The 16,847-nt window shown below is 49.1% G+C and overlaps 1 protein-coding gene across 6 annotated transcripts in view; it reads right to left on the bottom strand.

The window, feature by feature from the left end:
- The window catches only part of LOC119969596 (DNA (cytosine-5)-methyltransferase 3B-like), a 307,538-nt gene that overhangs the window by 197,399 nt on the left and 93,292 nt on the right, over positions 1–16,847 (bottom strand). For all 6 annotated transcript variants that reach the window (XM_038803415.1, XM_038803412.1, XM_038803414.1 and 3 more), the window contains exon 4: positions 4,111–4,211. In XM_038803415.1, coding sequence (XP_038659343.1) covers positions 4,111–4,211 — 101 coding nt within the window. The remainder of the gene's footprint in view (positions 1–4,110; positions 4,212–16,847) is intronic.

Raw genomic sequence — 16,847 nt, 5'->3', positions numbered from 1 at the left:
GGATCGGTGCTGGGGTGCCATAGGGATCGGTGCTGGGGTGCCATTGGGATCGGTGCTGGCACCCCAGCTATTCACAATATATATTAATGATTTGGATGAGGGAACAAAGTGTAACATCTCAAAGTTTGCAGATGATACCAAGTTAGGTGGGAGGGTAAATTGTGACGAGGATGCAGGGATCCTCCAGCATTATCTGGACAGCTTGGGCGAGTGGGCAAATCAATGGCAGATGCAGTATACTTTGGATAAGTGTGAAGTTATTCACTTCGGAAGCAAAAACAGGAAGGCAGATTACTACCTGAATGGTTGTAAATTGGGGGAGAGGAGTGTGCAGCGGGACCTGGGTGTCCTTATGCACGAGTAGCTGAAGGTAAGCATGCAGGTGCAGCAGGCGGTAAAGAAGGGTAATGGCATATTGGCCTTCATTGTAAGAGGTTTCGAGTATAGAAGCAGGGATGTGTTGCTGCGGTTGTACAGGGCCTTGGTGAGGCCACACCTGGAGTATTGTGTGCAGTTTTGGTCTCCTTCTCTGAGGAAGGATGTTCTTGCTCTCGCGGGAGTGCAGCGAAAGTTTACCAGACTGATTTCAGGGATGGCGGGACTGTCATACGAGGAGAGATTGACTAGGTTGGGATTGTTCTCGTTGGAATTCAGAAGAATGAGGGTGGATTTCATAGAGACTTACAAAATTCTAACGGGACTAGACAGGGTAGATGCAGAGAAGATGTTACAAATGATGTGTGTGTCCAGAACCAGGGTTCACAATCTGAGGATTTTGGGTAAACCATTTCGGACAGAGATGAAGAGTGGTGAGCCTGTGGAATTCATTACCACAGGAAGTAATTGATGCTAAATCATTGAATATATTTAAAAGTTGACTAGATAGAGCACTTGGGGAGAATGGAATTAGGCTGTTGAGTTGGATGATCAGCCATGATCGTGATGAGTGGCGGAGCAGGCTCGAAGGGCCAAAAGGCGTCCTCCTGCTCCTATCTTCTATGTATCTATGCCAAGAGGGACATAAACTACTGTCGAATAGACCTTCCTTTTTGTTTTTCTTCCATTTGTGCATGCCAAGATGTGGCAGTCCAAAACTGGACACTCAGGGGCAAGAGCTATTTGAGGATGTCCTGAAAGGCTATCTGCAATCTGCCCCATTGACAGCCAGAAACTTTCCACCAATCGGACATATTGGAGCCACTAGAATCCCACCTCCTGGGTCCACAAGACAGCCACTAAAGGAATACAAAAGGGTGAATTGTTTATTATTGTATGCATTATTGGAACTGTTATTGGATAAATTTGATGAGAATTATTGTATTTCTTTCTGAATTGTGGCCCAGCATACACTGTGGTGATCCATATCAGAGGAATAGAAAGTGGAAAGTATTGATCAAAAGGGTTCTGGGGGGGGGTATATTAGGGGAGCCGATGAGACGTTCATGAACAGCCCATCCAGACAGCTTGAGGCTGCCTCCTCCCTTTCTTCTCCTTTTGCTCCTCCTCCTGAGGCGGTTGCTGTGTCCTGATGGGGAGGGCAGCTCACCCTCATGATGCCCGGGTTGTGGAGGATGCAGTAGAACACGACAAATCAGAGGACTCATTTTCCAAGTGCAGGAGGTTCAGGTAGCTGAACTGTTGCTGATGACCAGTACCATGGCATTTCTAGTTGCAGCATAGTTCCCAGTGTGGGAGCACTGTCCAAATGTGTTTTGGTTGCAAAGGTCATTAATTACAACAAGTTGTGCTTGCCACTGAGCAGTTGCCCTCTGGTTCAATGTGGTGACTCAAAGATGGCAGGAATGGTGCACGATGAAAACATTGTAACAGCTGTCAGGTAAGGAAGCATGACCAACATGACATGCGTGTTCTGATGATGAGTGTGTGGCATAATTTGCGGTTGCGATATATTCTTCCAATAAGGTGTGGTGCTTGCAAGGCCAAGTGAGTGCACTCAAAGGCTCCCTGCACCACTAGGAAGCCTGTTCTCCTGACAAAGCCACATACTGGCTTCTCCTTGCTGTGAGTGAATACAATGTGGTCCCATCTCCTGGCATACAGAGCCTCTGTCACCTCTCAGATCCAGCAATGGACGGTGAACTGCAATATGTTGGCAATCTCATTAACTCCAGTCTGGAAGGATACACCAGTGAAGAAACTGAGGGCTACAAAGTCCGTGACAGTCACTGGCAGCACCATCCTTCCCAATCCCATCCCAAGGCTGCAGGTCCAGTTTGACCAAGTAGTATAGTTCTGTGACCACTCTCAGTGATGAATACCATTGCCACAAATACTGCTCTTGGCTGAGGTACAAGTGGAAGTGCTCTCTGAAGACCTTAGGTCAGGGGTGGGCAAACTACGGCCCGCGGGCCGCATGCGGCCCGCCAAAGGTATTTCTGCGGCCCACCAAGTCACTGAAAAAAAAAAAAAAAATTTTTTTTTAAATTTTTTTTTAAGGTTAATGGGGGGGGGGGGCTGTTGGGTTACTTACTGGTATAGGGTGGATACGTTGACTTGAGTAGGGTGATCATTGCTCGGCACAACGTCGAGGGCCGAAGGGCCTATTCTGTGCTGTACTGTTCTATGTTCTATATGAGGTGCCCAGAATCATAACCGGGTGAAGTAATTATTTTACTTAATATACTATGCGGCCCTTTGTGAATTGTGAATTTCTGAATGTGGCCCTTGCACGGAAAAGTTTGCCCACCCCTGCCTTAGGTGGTTACGGCCGAAACGAAAGAGAAAATGCTGGAAAATCTCAGCAAGTCTGGCAGCATCTGTAGGGAGAGAAAAGAGCTAACGTTTCGAGTCCGATGACTCTTTGTCAAATTTGTCAAAGCTGCTGAGATTTTCCAGCATTTTCTCTTTTGTTTCAGATTCCAGCATCCACAGTAATTTGCTTTTATACAGGTGGTTAAGGCCTCCTGCTGAGAGCCTCCACCTTCTCCTCCGTCCCACTTTGCTTCTCTACTACCTCTGCTCCATCTCCCTGTCATAGTACAGCCCAAACGGAACTGCAAATATAGCTCCCAAAACAGGCGGCAAGTGGTGCAGTCAACGGAATTTTAAAACCACACAACTCCTTCTAAAGGGTCCAGCATTATACTTCCTTTTGATTTAAAGGTCTCTGACAACCCTTCCAAAAACACAGTACTTCCACTAACTTTGCAGGGGCAAATAAATAGCCAGAGCAACAAATATGCAAATTAAATATTGATCCTTTAAATAGCAATTGTGTGTGTGTATATGTGTCGGTCATTAAATTACACACTAATTAATATCAAAATCAGACTCTTCTGCATACTTCTGACACACAAATGGGATGTCTGCACTATCAACCTCCACAATGATCAGCATGATGCCCACTGGAAGTGTTTGGGGTTGACCACCCACCATTTGTTTCTGAACTGGTTCCTGTAGCACCAGAACTACTGGCACTGCACAGCCCAATTTTGTGGCCTTTCATTTTTGGTTGGGCTCTTTTAACTTTCCACCTCCTCATGATTTAAAGTTTACTTTCACTTCCTAGCAACCGCTTCAACTCTCTTGCTGTAACATTTGATGTCAGATTGGTTTGAGCGCTTGCCCATAGCCCTAGTCAACACCTTGCAAGGATGCAGTCCCAGGTTTGTTGAGATTTAGTCTATCCTCCTAGTACAGATGCAAAAATGTTCACAGCAATTCAGTTCATCCAGATTAAAGATGACGGTTGGAAATTTGCCATTTTTTGGCAAAGTGTGAACTCATGCGGAAAATCCGTTGTGTAGCTCGCCGGCTCCATTTCTGGCTTTTCTTGCCATACCTTTAAGCACTTTGCAAATGAAAAATCAGGGGGTTGGTCCCACAATGTCACACTGGCAAGGGGGGCTCTGAATGAGCTTGCCCCGCCAGCAACAGCAGCTCTCTTAAGATCGGGATACCCTTAAAATAAAAATAGAACCCCACAGAAAGTGGGTCCTAATAAATATTCCAAATGATACACCTTTTACTGATAAACTATGATATGAATTAAGTCCATTGTACTTTAATGTATATATTCTGACTTTGCAAAACACCTCAAGCTATTACTGGAAATATTTGGGGTAGATGTAAGACGTAAAGGAATCTCACCTCTTTGCAGCCAGCCTGGCACCTGAGTTTCCCCTTTGGCCTTACATCTGCATGCTTTCTTCTTTCTTTGTTTTCACTCGATATAATCTCCATGTCAGAATCTGTGAAAGATAAAACAGCCTGCTTAAAGGAAACAAACTGAAGCGAGTTAAAACATGAGAAACCAGGAATGATCTTTCTGCAGCTCCTTGAATTGCTGCGGAAGCTAGAAGTAATTTCTTTTTTGCTGTTACCTCTATACCTTTCTCCATTTTAGTAAGACTCCCCTGAAGTACTTGTGGCAAGAATTACCACCTGCACTCTATTGTGGCACGGCAACATAATTGCGATATTAAGAAGGATCCCCGAGACAGGCTTCAGAATTTATATAATGATCTTTTCACCTCAAAACAGCTGGGGTATAGGAAATTCACTCACTGATATCTGTTGAGACCTTCACAAATGAATAAATGAAAAGGGGTTCATTAACTATAAAACCTGCTTCAGCCTCTCTTAATAATGGTGTAATTTTTTCTTTATGTTTAAATTGAAGTAAGCTGAAACAACCCTTGCTCCCTGAGCACTCTTTCAAACTAGCAAACTATCATTTTTTTTCAATGCTAAGATAACGGGCATTAGAAAATAAATGAGTACATCAATTACTCAACAGACACAAATGAGATTCGTGAGTGTAGCTTATTTAATTCTGTTAAATTTCTTGCGTAGGGCTCTGTAGTGAATTCTACCTGCTAATGGACATAATGAATGATCTAGTAGGTCCTTTAGTGAAAAAGGGGCCTCAGGCGAATTAAATCATTCAGGAATAATTCTTTGTCTCTCCAGAGCCACCACAAGTCCATTAATTACAGCCTCCCTCATGAATGATGAATTTCATGAACACCTATTAATTCCATCAGAATATACAGACTGTAGAATAAGTTTTTTTTTAAATACCGAAGCCCTTCATCATTCTAAAGTGGCATATTTATAAATTCTGTTTCCTTCCAGCTGCTGAATATTTTGTTGATCTAGCTTCAGCTTATCTCTTTAAAATGCAAACCTTGGACGTTTAATGGCACGGCAGCTGCAAGCACATTTATGTTCTGTTTATAAATGGTCGGTACAAATTTCATCCAAAGCTTGACATTTATTTCTTGTAATGAACGTAACGATTTTAATGCGACACAGAATCATAGGAATTACATCACTGAGGGAGGCCTCTTAGCTCATTATGACCATGTTGGTGTTTCAACTGGAATGGTCTACAATAACTCTAATTTATTTCCCTTTACATGCTCACAAAAGATATGTCATAGGCATTTATCAGGCGCTTTGGGGCTCTGCGTCAGGACGAAATGGGGGTCAGCACTTGCTGGCAAGAGTACCTTCTCGGCTATCCTCCTGGCCCAGCATCCAATTAAGACAGCAGGCAGGATGTAGATGCTGGCGGCCCCATTGGAACTCCAGCAGCTCCAGAGTCACAGCAGCTCATCGAGAGTCGAGTGCTGCTGATGCAGCTCAGAGCACGAAAGGTTGGAGAGGTAAGTTTTACTTTAAAATATTCAAGAGGTTAAGCAGGCAAGCCCCAACGGATGTGGCCCAGTGGCCATGCCTTCCTTGACTGCACACCCCGCTTTGAGACCTGGACCTTCCAGGACCTCCGTGAAGCCAGCAGCCACCCCATAATGGGGCAGCGAATAACTCCATTGCTGACGAAAAGCCGCTGGTCTGTGGAAATTGCCCTTAATAAGGGACATTTATTACTTAAATAGACCACCCATCTCCATTGGGTGGGCAGCTGGTCGCACCACAAGGAAACGTCTCCGGTGGTGAGAATGCATTGGAGAGCTGTCATGAAATACTTGCTGCTATTCTGCCGACTATCCCTCTTCCCAGCCCATCACCCCAGGGTCAGCAAAATGCTGCCCATAGTTAATGCCACAGCAGCTGCTTCCAGTAAAGCCCTGCCAGTCCTAATAACCCGATGTGAGAAAAGTAAACATTCTCCTCACTCTCCTTTTCATTATTCTAACGGAAATCCCGAGCGTAAGCTCCCTCATTGTCAATTCACCCACAACCTTTCACTATGCACCTATTCAGAACCTTCCACAATTTAGAAAGTCTCAGATACCCCACCCCTTTAAACAATTCCAGTGAAAAGATCTCAATTAATCAAGACTTTCTTCATAATGTGAATCTTTTATCCTTTTATTCTAGTAAATGTCCACTATATACTTTCCACAGCTTTAATATCCTTTTCACAAAGGCTGCCAATTGCACACAATACTCCAACTGTGACCAAATCAATATCTTGTATGAATTCAAAATAATTTCTTTGTTTTTATGTTCAATTTACCTATGTGAAAAAAATCAAATCGCCATTTGCTTTTTTTTAATGGCTTTTTCTACCTGCATTCCTAACTTTTAAAAATAAATGTATTTACATCCTTGATCCACTCAGATTTCAATTTCGCCACTTGGAATACATTCCTTTTCAATGTTCTTTTCTTCTGCTGAAACGGCATTTTTCACTTTTAATCTATCCCTTTTGTTTCCTCATTGAGCGACGTGTGATACAGCACCAAGTTCCATGAACATTGTAGAGGTAAGAATGTAAAATCACCTGCATACATTATCTAAAAGATAATTTTGGTCTTACGGCTCCTTGTGAAGAATGGACCTTGAAATCTAATCACCGATACTTTTACTATCGGAATAACAGTACTTTTGCTGTTATCTTATTTCTGCCAGGTGACAGAATGCAATTAGTGGAATCCATAGAAGCCCTACAGTGCAGAAGGAGGCCATTCAGCCCATTGAGTCTGCACCAACTCTCTGAAAAATAACCGCATCCAGGCCCACTCCCCGCCCTATCCCTGTGACCCCACCTAATGTACATCTTCGGACACCAAGGGGCAATTTTGTTATCACGGCCAATCCACCAAACCTGCACATCTTTGGACTGTGGGAGGAAACCCACGCAGACACAGGGAGAACGTGCAAACTCCACACAGAATTGAACCCAGGTCCTTGGCGCTGTGAGGCAGCAGTGCTATCCACCGTGCCACCATGCCACCCCATTTATACCAGGATCATATAAGAAATGGCCTGGTCACAAATTGAAAATCATAGATGCTTAGAGCACAAATCCATCTAGCTGTTCATATGCCTGTGCTAAGTCTTTGGCGTAAGCAGTTTCCACTGCCCACACTCCCTTGAAAGCCTTGCATCACCCTCGGTATAAATAGCTAGAGCGGGATTCTCCGACCCTCCGCGCCTGAATCGTGCAAGATAGGGGGGGCAGAGAATAGCCGTTCACGCCGGAAATCCGGCCCGACGGCGCTTCTGCGATTCTCCGCGGACCGGCCAGTCCCGCGCCCGCAGTCGATGCAGCATCGGTCGGGGGCCGTTGCAACAGGCCCCCATGGCGATTCTCCGCGGTTGACCGCCGAACTCCCACCACTGTTGTTTACATGTGGTACCACCTGGCAGGAGCTGGGACCCGCGGCCACGGTAGCGGCCCTGGTTGGGGACGGGGTGTATCTGACTTCAGGGGGGGGGGGGGCGCTCAGCGGTGGCTAGGCCCACGATCGGGGGCCACCGCAATCTGGGAGGGAACTACTTTCATCCAAGCAGGCCACTGTGTGTGTCCGCTATGTCAGGTCGCACGGTCTGGCTAGCAGGGCCCTGCCGGCAGCCAGAGCCGCGGGACGCACGCCGGGGCTCTGCTAGCCCCCTGGAAAATGGAGAATCACCCCGGACCCTTCGAGGAAAAAGTCCAGAGTGATTCTCATCCGTTTTCCAGTGGGCGTGGGGATTTAGTCCCCAGAAGGGAGAATCCCGCCCTAATATTGCCAGGAATAAATTGATTCCTGATACTGAAGCATCATCTCACATTAATTTAGCTCATTGTGTCCTTTTAGATCTTTGTTAGCCTGTATTGCTGAGATGGTTGCAGGTTTCCAAGCATGCAAAAAACTTTACTTGTTTAAAAATGGAACCCGCCTGTGATAACCTGCATGGGGCACACGGGGCAGGTTCAGTTGTTTTCTCCATGTGGCTCAGGGAGTATAAGCGCCCCCGTTAACTACGGGGCTGATAGCCATGTTGAATAAAAGGTCAACCAGATAGGAAGCACCGACACAGAGAGAGGACCCGGTGAGGTTCAATTGGGCTCCTTGTAAATAGTATGTTCTTATGAATAAACATTTTCTTTTGCTTACTTGTCTGACTCCCCTCACCTTTATTGAACCACCATTCTCAGCTTGTTCTATGACACAGCAAGAATTTTCCCAACACAAACATTTTGTATTCAGCTCCCACAACACTTTGATTTTAAATTGGTAAGTTTCCTCTTATTGACACACAATAGCCTCTTCAAGTGCCCATAACTTAGTGACAACTATGTTACAGAACCAGTACGGGTCTCCCGAGGGGGAACATATTACTTGCTAGAGTGAAAATATATTTCATTTTTTTTCTATAGATCATGTCCTTCCATGTGATAGAGGTTTATAGAGGAATTATAGAAGTCAACTTAACTTAGGTTAAAAATAATGGAATCCCTATTCAAGGAGGAAACATAAGTACATCTAGAAAACATCTAGGAAATAAAAATATAATAATGAATAGACAGCACAGAAGTCAAAGAGAAATACTTGCTTGACCTAACTTTTGCGTTTTTTTGAGGGGGTAACACCAGGCTTACAATAAGGTGCCCATAATAATGAATAAGGTTAGAGATGGATAGAATGGATTGTTAGCTCACTGAAAGACAGAAAGCCAAGAGTGAGAATAAATGGTAGTTACTCAAGAGCGGCAGAAGATGGGAAGTGGTGCTACAAATGGATCAGTGCCGGAACCACAGCTTTTCACAAACCACATGAACAATTTGAACTTCGGAATTAAGGTTTCTGTAGATGAGACCAAATTAGAGAGGGGAGATAAATAGTCAATACTGAGAACTGTAGCAAATTATATGCAGATGTCAATAAACTTGCAGAATGAGTAAATGATTGACAAATGGCATTCAACACAGATAAATGTGAGATAGTACATTTTGACAGGAAAAATAAGAGAGGTCACTTATTATTTTGAAAGTGCAGGCCGAGGTGGGGTACAGGAACAAAGAAATGTCAGAGTACAAACACACCAATCACTAATGGTTGCTCCACAGATTATCAAGGCCATTAAAAAAAAGGAAACAAAGCGTCAGACGTTATTTCTGGAGGCACAGAATTGTAAAGTACTGAAATTATGTTAAACCAGTATCAAACCTTGGTTAGACTACACTTCACACTAGGAATAGTTCTGATTGTCACTTTCTTAAAAGCATATCGAGACTCTGAAGAGAGTGCAGAAAAGATTTACAAGGATGATACAAAAACGGATCAGGTAAAGATGAACAGGCTGGGTCCATTTTCCCTTGAAAAAATGAGGCTGAGCGGTGACCTAGTAGAGGTCTTTAAAATTCGGAAAGGTTTTGATAGAGCGGATGCCAATAAAATGTTTCCTCCTGTGGGGAAGAGGCTAATGAGAAGCCATCATTATGAGATAACCTAGTAAGAAAGCCAATCAGGAATTCAGAAGAAACTTATTTATCCAAAGAGCATTGAGAATGTGGAACTGGTCGGGCGGGATTCTCCTCCCTCGACTGTGGCCAGACCCAACGCAAGTGAGAACGGAAAATTTGGCGCCCCAGTCAAAACTCCATCCACCTTCAGCAGCACCGAAAAATCCTAGCGGTGAACCAGGACGGAAAGTTTTGGCTGTTGCCACAGGAAAAGGTTGAAGCAAGTAGTATTGATGCGTTTAAGGAAAAGATAGAAGAGCTTATGAGGGAGATGGAAAATGGTGGCTACAATGATAAACTTAAGAGTGGAGCATGAAGGCAGTCATGGACTGATTGGATCCAAAACTCTATTCCTATGCCATTTATCCTATTTTATTCTATATAATAGGGGCGACAATGTAGCAAAGTGGTTAGCATAGTTGCTTCACAGCTCCAGTGTCCCAGGTTCAATTCCTGGCTTGGGTCACTGTCAGTGCGGAGTCCACACGTTCTCCCCGTGTCTGTGTGGGTTTCCTCCGGGTGCCCCGGTTTCCTCCCACAGTCCAAAAGACAGTAATAATAATAATCACTTATTGTCACAAGTAGGCTTCAATGAAGTTACTGTGAAAAGCCCCTAGTCGCCACATTCCGGCGCCTGTTCGGGGAGGCTGGTACGGGAATAGAACCCGTGCTGCTGGCTGTGTTTTGCATTACAAGCCAGCGATTTAGCTCACTGTGCTAAACCAGCCCCTATACCTGATGTGCAGGTTATGTGGATTGGCCATGCTAAATTGCCCTTAGTGACCGAAAAAGGTTAAGTGGGGTTACTGGGTTACGGGGATAGGGTGGAGGCATGGGCTTAAATGGGGTGATCTTTCCAAGGGCCATTGCAGTCTTGATGGGCTGAATGGCCTCTTTCTGCACTGTAAATTCTATGATAATGTAACTTTCAGGAGAAAATTAGTTGATTTTCTTTGCCAATCAGAAGTATCTGTTAAACAAGGTCTGTTGTTTACATTCACCTGTGGCGTAATACAGGGAAATGTGCTGGGTCCCCTATTGTTTATCATTTATATAAATAAATGACAGAAGGGCAGCACGGTGGTGCAGTGGATAGCACTGCTGCCTCACGGCGCCGGGTTCCCAGGTTCGATCCCGGCCCTGGGTCACTAACCGCGTGTGGAGTTTTCACATTCTTCCCGTGCTTGTGTGGGTTTCACCCCCACAATCCAAAGATGTGCAGGGTGGTGGGTTGGCCGTGCTAAATTGCCCCTCAATTGGAAAACGTGAATTGGATACTCTAAATTTAAATAAATAAATAAATGACAGATAATTATGAGGGGTAGGATCAGTAAGTTTGCGGATGACACAAGGATTGGCCGGGTGGGTAACAGTGAGGTTGAGTGTCTTGGGTTAGAGGAAGATATTGAAGGGATGGTCAACCGGGCAGAAAAGTAGCAGATGGAATTTAACCCTGAAAAGTGTGAGGTGATACATGGATCCTCGGCTCTGCCACCCATCCTGCAGCCTCCAGCTGGTCCTCCGCTTGTTCCTGGGCTCGTCCTCCTCCTCGGAAGTGTGCACATGTTCCTCATCACCAAGCTCCATCTTGTCGCCCCGTTGCTGTGCGAGATTGTGGAGGACACAGCAGACCACCACAAAGCAGGTGACCCTCTGAGGGATATGCACCACCGGCGCAGTTGAGGCATCGAAAATGCATCTTGAGTCTGATGCACACTTCAATGACTGTCCAATTGGCTGCATGTGCCTCATTGTACCGGGTCTCCGCTTCAGTCTCCAGCCTCCGTACTGGCATCTTTAGCCAGGTCCTCAGCGGGTACCACGTATCCCCCAAGAGCCATCCGCCCATCCTGGGGTGGTCCTCGAAGAGGCCGGGGATGACCGTCTGCCCCAGGATGTAGCTGTCATGGATGCTCCCCAGGAAGCATGAACACATGTGCATTATCTTCATGTGGTGGTCACACGCGTGTTGTATGTTGAGGGAGTGGAATCCCTTTCCATTAACGTAGGGGACGCCCAGGTGGCCCGGTTAGCACAGGGCAACATGCATGCCATCTATTACCCCCCGGATCTGGGGCATCCCAGAGATGGCAAAGAAACCTGCTACCCGAGCACCTTGACATCCCCTCCCCCCCAACCCACCCCCAACCAACATAGCACTGTATGTGGCACGCCCTAGCAGCCATAGGCACCGCCCCTCCATGTCCAGGAGCAGTGCCCGCACATGCCACCTGCAACAGACACATCCTGATGCACAGTGTTCGGAGGAGACGTTGGCCCTTGACAGACAGGAAAGGGTACAGACGGGTGGCAGGGTTCCGGACATCAGACTCCTCACCCCCTATGAGGAGTGGGTCCTGGAAGTTGCAGGGGTGGCCGGGGACAGATCATTCACCGACGTCGAGATTGGTCTGCACCACAGAGGTGAGAATCCCTTGCCCCCCACCCCACCCAGACGACCTGTCTCAAGTGAGTAGTACATGTCGAGGAACTATGACCTTGCCCTCTCACTAATCACATGTTTATTCTCCTGCAGAATCCCCACGCAGATGCCCATTCCCCCCACCAAGTCACACAGGAGAAGATTTCGGAGGAGAGCTCCGAGGACGACACGGTCCATGTGTCACAGCTGTCACCCCCACCGACGCAGAGACACACACCTCGGTGGGCGGCAGGAGTGGAAAGGCTTCTGGGGCACAATCTGGTGAGCACCACACAGATGCTGATGCACATCAGGTGGAAGCAGGAACATCCAAGGGAGACAGAAGTCGGAGGTCTGCTGGGTCCCATGACTTAACTGAGTCCCGGTCAGATGCCGAGCCTCTGGACCAGGCCATCCCGAAGCTGATGCTGTCATGAGGATGTGGCCGTGATATTCAGAGGGGGATGTCAGTGACACTCCTGCAAGCCCACAGCCGATTGGAGGAGTCCCAAAGGCTAAGGGCACAGGAGATGGCACTGGCAATGCATGGCACCAAGGCCAACAATGCTGGGGTGGTGACCACAGTGGAAAGCATGGCACCATGAGTGGTGATGGCCTAGACATGGCTCAGTCAATGGTGACCATGCTTGAGAGCCTCGGCAACATGTCCCAGTTACTGGGGGAACGTGTCCCAGATGCAGAGGGACCTTGCCGATGCAATGCAGAGCATGTCCCAGTCGATGAGGGACATGTCCCAGTCGCTGAGGGACATGTCCCAGGCACATGTGGACATTGGTGAGGCACTGCAGAACATGGCCCAGTTACTGAGGGGCATTGCTGAGGGCGTTGACACCTTGGTGCAGACAACGGGGAGGCGTCAGGGCCGGCAGGATTGGATAGTGCAACTGCTTTTCCAATGGAAATCCCCAGGGTCCCACACGCACCGACCCGGAGGAGGGAGCGCTGGAGCCCAACCCTGTGTGACCTATGAGGGCGGCGACGGGCGTCTCCACCTCTCCAGTATACCCCCCCCCCCCCACACCCCCAATCAACCCTGACCACGATGCGTCGCAAGGGAAGCAGGCAGCGGACTTCCGGTTGCGGCTATGACCAGCTAAGTCGCACATTTGGCAGCTCCTGCGACAAAGGTGTTTAAGGGCCGATTGGAGGGCCCCGACGGTACTGTAAAGACGAATCCCGGTGGGGGAAGGCTCCCTGAGGAGAGTGAGACCAACTTGATGGTCGGTACTCGGAGAGGGGCAACAAAAAAAGCGGCAGCAGCTCCCCAAAAAAAGCGGGGGAAGAGGACCAAAATGGCGGCCGGTGGCGCACTAGAAGATTGGAGAAAATGGGCGGAGGAGCAGCAGGCCGCTCTCCTCCGGTGTTTTACGGAGCTGAAAGTGGAACTCTTAGAGTCCATGAACGCAACGACCACAAGGCTGATGGGGGCCCAGGCGACCCAAGAGGCGTCGATAAGAGAGCTGCAGCAGGAGATGGCGGTGAGGGAGGAGGAAGCCACGGTCCTCGTGGGAAAGGTGGAGGTGCACGAGGCACTCCACCTGAAATGGCAGAGCCGCTTTGAGGAGCTGGACACGCGAATGAGGCGGAAGAACTTGAGGATCCTGGGCCTAGCAGAAGGCCTGGAGGGGCCTGATCTCCCGAAATATGTAGCGGAGATGTTGAGCTCCCTGATGGGAGAGGGGGCCGGTCCATCGCCCCTGGAGCTGGAAGAAGCATATCGGGTCATGGCTAGGCGGCCTAGGGCAAACGAGCCCCCGAGGGCGGTGCTGGTGCGATTCCAGCGTTTCTGCGATCGGGAGAAAGTGCTGAGGTGGGCTAAGAGGGAGAAAAGCAGCAAATGGGAGAATTCGACGGTGCGGATATATCAGGACTGGAGTGCGGAGGTGGCAAAGCGGCGGGCCCGGTTTAACCGAACGAAGGCGGTGCTGCACGCAAAAAGGATCAAGTTTGGAATGCTGCAGCCAGCGCGCTTGTGGGTCACCTACAAGGACCAGCACCATTACTTTGAGACCCCAGAGGAGGCATGGACTTTTGTTCGGGAGGAAAAGCTGGACCTGAACTAGAACTTGGGAACGCCGGCGGTCGAGGCCGCCCGAGTACCCTTGACTGATCAAGTGGCCCATGTCTTTCTTAGGCCAGGTCGGAACTTGGTTAAAGTTGATGGATCGTTTGGTTTCTTTGAAACTTGTGTTATGGGGGGTTTCTTTGTTCCTTTTTGTGTGTCTCTTCCCGTTGCCAACTTCCCTTAATTATTGTTGTTGCAGGGGGGGCTTTCTTTTTTACTGTTTTTTGATCTGTTCTTTAAGGGTTATGGTTACTGTTGGTTAAGTACGTTATTATTGGGTAGTTATTTAGTTATTTAGTTATGCAGGCATAGTTATGTATTTATGTATTTATTTGCGATTTGTTATTTATATTGTTATATTGTTAATTTGGGGAGGCGGGACGGGGGGGGAGCAAGTGGGTTATGCGTGTTTTCTTTTTCTCTTTTTTCTTCCTCTCGTTTTAAGGGGGCTTTGTTATCGGTGTGGATGGGGACGGGGTGGAATTGAAGATGGCGGGGTAGGGTGTGGCCGGGCGAAAGCGCGGGCTCTCCCCTGTTTCCCGCGCGCGGGACGGAGGAAGGGGGAGGAGAGAAGAGTGAGGTGTGGCCAGCAATGGCGGCTTTTCCCGCGCTGAAGCGGAGTCAGAGAGGGATGGCAAGGGGGGGGGGAGGCCCCTCCCCCCCCACATCGGGAGGAGTCGGAGTGTGGCAGGGGCAGCCGGGTCAGCGAAAACCAGCTGACTCTCGGGAGTACGATGGTGGATACACTGCGGCTAGGAGGGGTCCTAGCCAGGGGGGGGGGGGGGGGGGGGGGGGGGGGGGGGGGGGGAAGGGGGGTTAGGGGGGGATACCGGGTTGCTGCTGGAAAGGCTGAGGACGGGAAGGGAAGAACGGGAGGAGAGAGGGGGGGGGCCATCGCCATGGGGAACGGGTCAGAAGGGGAGGGTCGACCCGGGGCGAACAGGGGACAGAATATGGCTAATAGACAGGGGAAAGGGACGGGTCGCTCTGCGACCCGGTTGATTACTTGGAATGTGAGGGGGCTGAACGGACCGGTCAAGAGATCAAGGGTTTTTTCACACCTAAAGGGACTGCAGGCAGATGTGGCAATGTTGCAGGAGACTCACTTGAGAGTAGTAGACCAGGTGCGCCTGAGAAGGGGGTGGGTGGGACAGGTGTTCCACTCAGGCTTGGACGCAAAGAACCGGGGGGGTGGCGATTTTGGTGGGAAAGAGGGTGTCGTTCGTGGCGGCGCAGGTGGTAGCAGATAAGGAGGGTAGGTACGTGATGGTGAAGGGTAGGCTGCAGGGAGAGAATGTGGTGCTGGTAAATGTATATGCCCCGAATTGGGATGACGCGGGTTTTATGAGGCGCCTGTTGGGCCTCATTCCGGGTCTGGAGGCAGGAGGCCTGATCATGGGGGGGGACTTCAACACAGTGCTCGACCCTGGGCTGGACAGATCGAGTTCCAGGACGAATAGGAGGCCGGCAGCGGCGGAGGTGCTAAGGGGGTTCATGGAGCAGATGGGGGGGGTAGACCCTTGGAGATTTGGCAGGCAAGGGCGAGGGAGTATTCTTTTTTCTCCCACGTCCACAGGGTGTACTCCAGAATAGACTTTTTTGTACTGAGCAGGGGGCTGATTTCGAGAGTGCAGGACACGGAGTACTCGGCCACTGTGATTTCGGACCATGCACCACACTGGGTAGAGGTAGAACTGGGGGAAGCACGGGACCAGCGCCCGTTGTGGCGCCTGGATGTGGGGCTACTGGCGGACGATGAGGTGTGCGGAAGGGTCCGGAAGGGCATTGAGAGATATCTGGGCACGAACGACACGGGCGAGGTGAAGGTGGGGGTAGTCTGGGAGGCCCTGAAAGCAGTGATCAGAGGAGAGCTGATCTCCATAAGGGCACACAGAGAAAGGAAGGAGAGGCAGGAGAGGGAGAGGACTGGTGGGGGAACTTATAGAAGTGGACAGGAGATATGCGGAGACACCAGAGGAGGGGCTGTTGAGGGAGCGGCGCAGTTACAGGCCCAGTTTGACCTACTGACCACTAGGAAGGCGGAGACGCAATGGAGAAGGGCACAGGGTGCGGTCTATGAGTACGGGGAAAGGCTGAGCAGGATGCTAGCACACCAGCTGCGCAAGCGAGATGCAGCCAGAGAGATTGGGGGAGTGAGAGAGAAGGGAGGGAACGTAGTGCAGAAGGGGCAAGAGGTGAACGGGGGTCTTCAGGGATTTCTACAGGGAATGTACCGGTCCTGAGCCGCCCCAGGAGGAGGGGGGGAATGGAGAACTTCCTCGATAGATTGAGGTTCCCAAGGTCCGGAGGAACGGTGGAGGGGCTGGGGGCGCCGATAGAGCTGCAGGAACTAGTTAAAGGGATAGGCCAGATGCAGGCGGGGAAGGCGCCGGGGCCGGATGGGTTCCCGGTGGAATTTATAAGAAGTATGTGGACTTGGGTGGGTCCAGTGCTGGTGCGAGCCTTCAATGAGGCGCGAGAGGGGGGGGCTCTGCCCCGACAATGTCACAGGCCCTGATCTCCTTGATCCTGAAGCGGGACAAAGACCTGTACAGTGCGGGTCCTATAGGCCTATCTCCCTCTTGAATGTAGATGCCAAACTGTTGGCAAAGGTCCTGGCAACCAGAATAGAGGATTGTGTGCCAGGGGTAATCCATGAGGACCAGCCGGGTTTCGTA

This window comes from Scyliorhinus canicula, chromosome 7, assembly GCF_902713615.1.
Source record: "Scyliorhinus canicula chromosome 7, sScyCan1.1, whole genome shotgun sequence".
Lineage (NCBI taxonomy): Eukaryota > Metazoa > Chordata > Chondrichthyes > Carcharhiniformes > Scyliorhinidae > Scyliorhinus > Scyliorhinus canicula.
The sequence above is the reverse complement of the archived record's forward strand: the minus strand, read 5'-3'. Positions and strand labels throughout refer to the sequence as shown.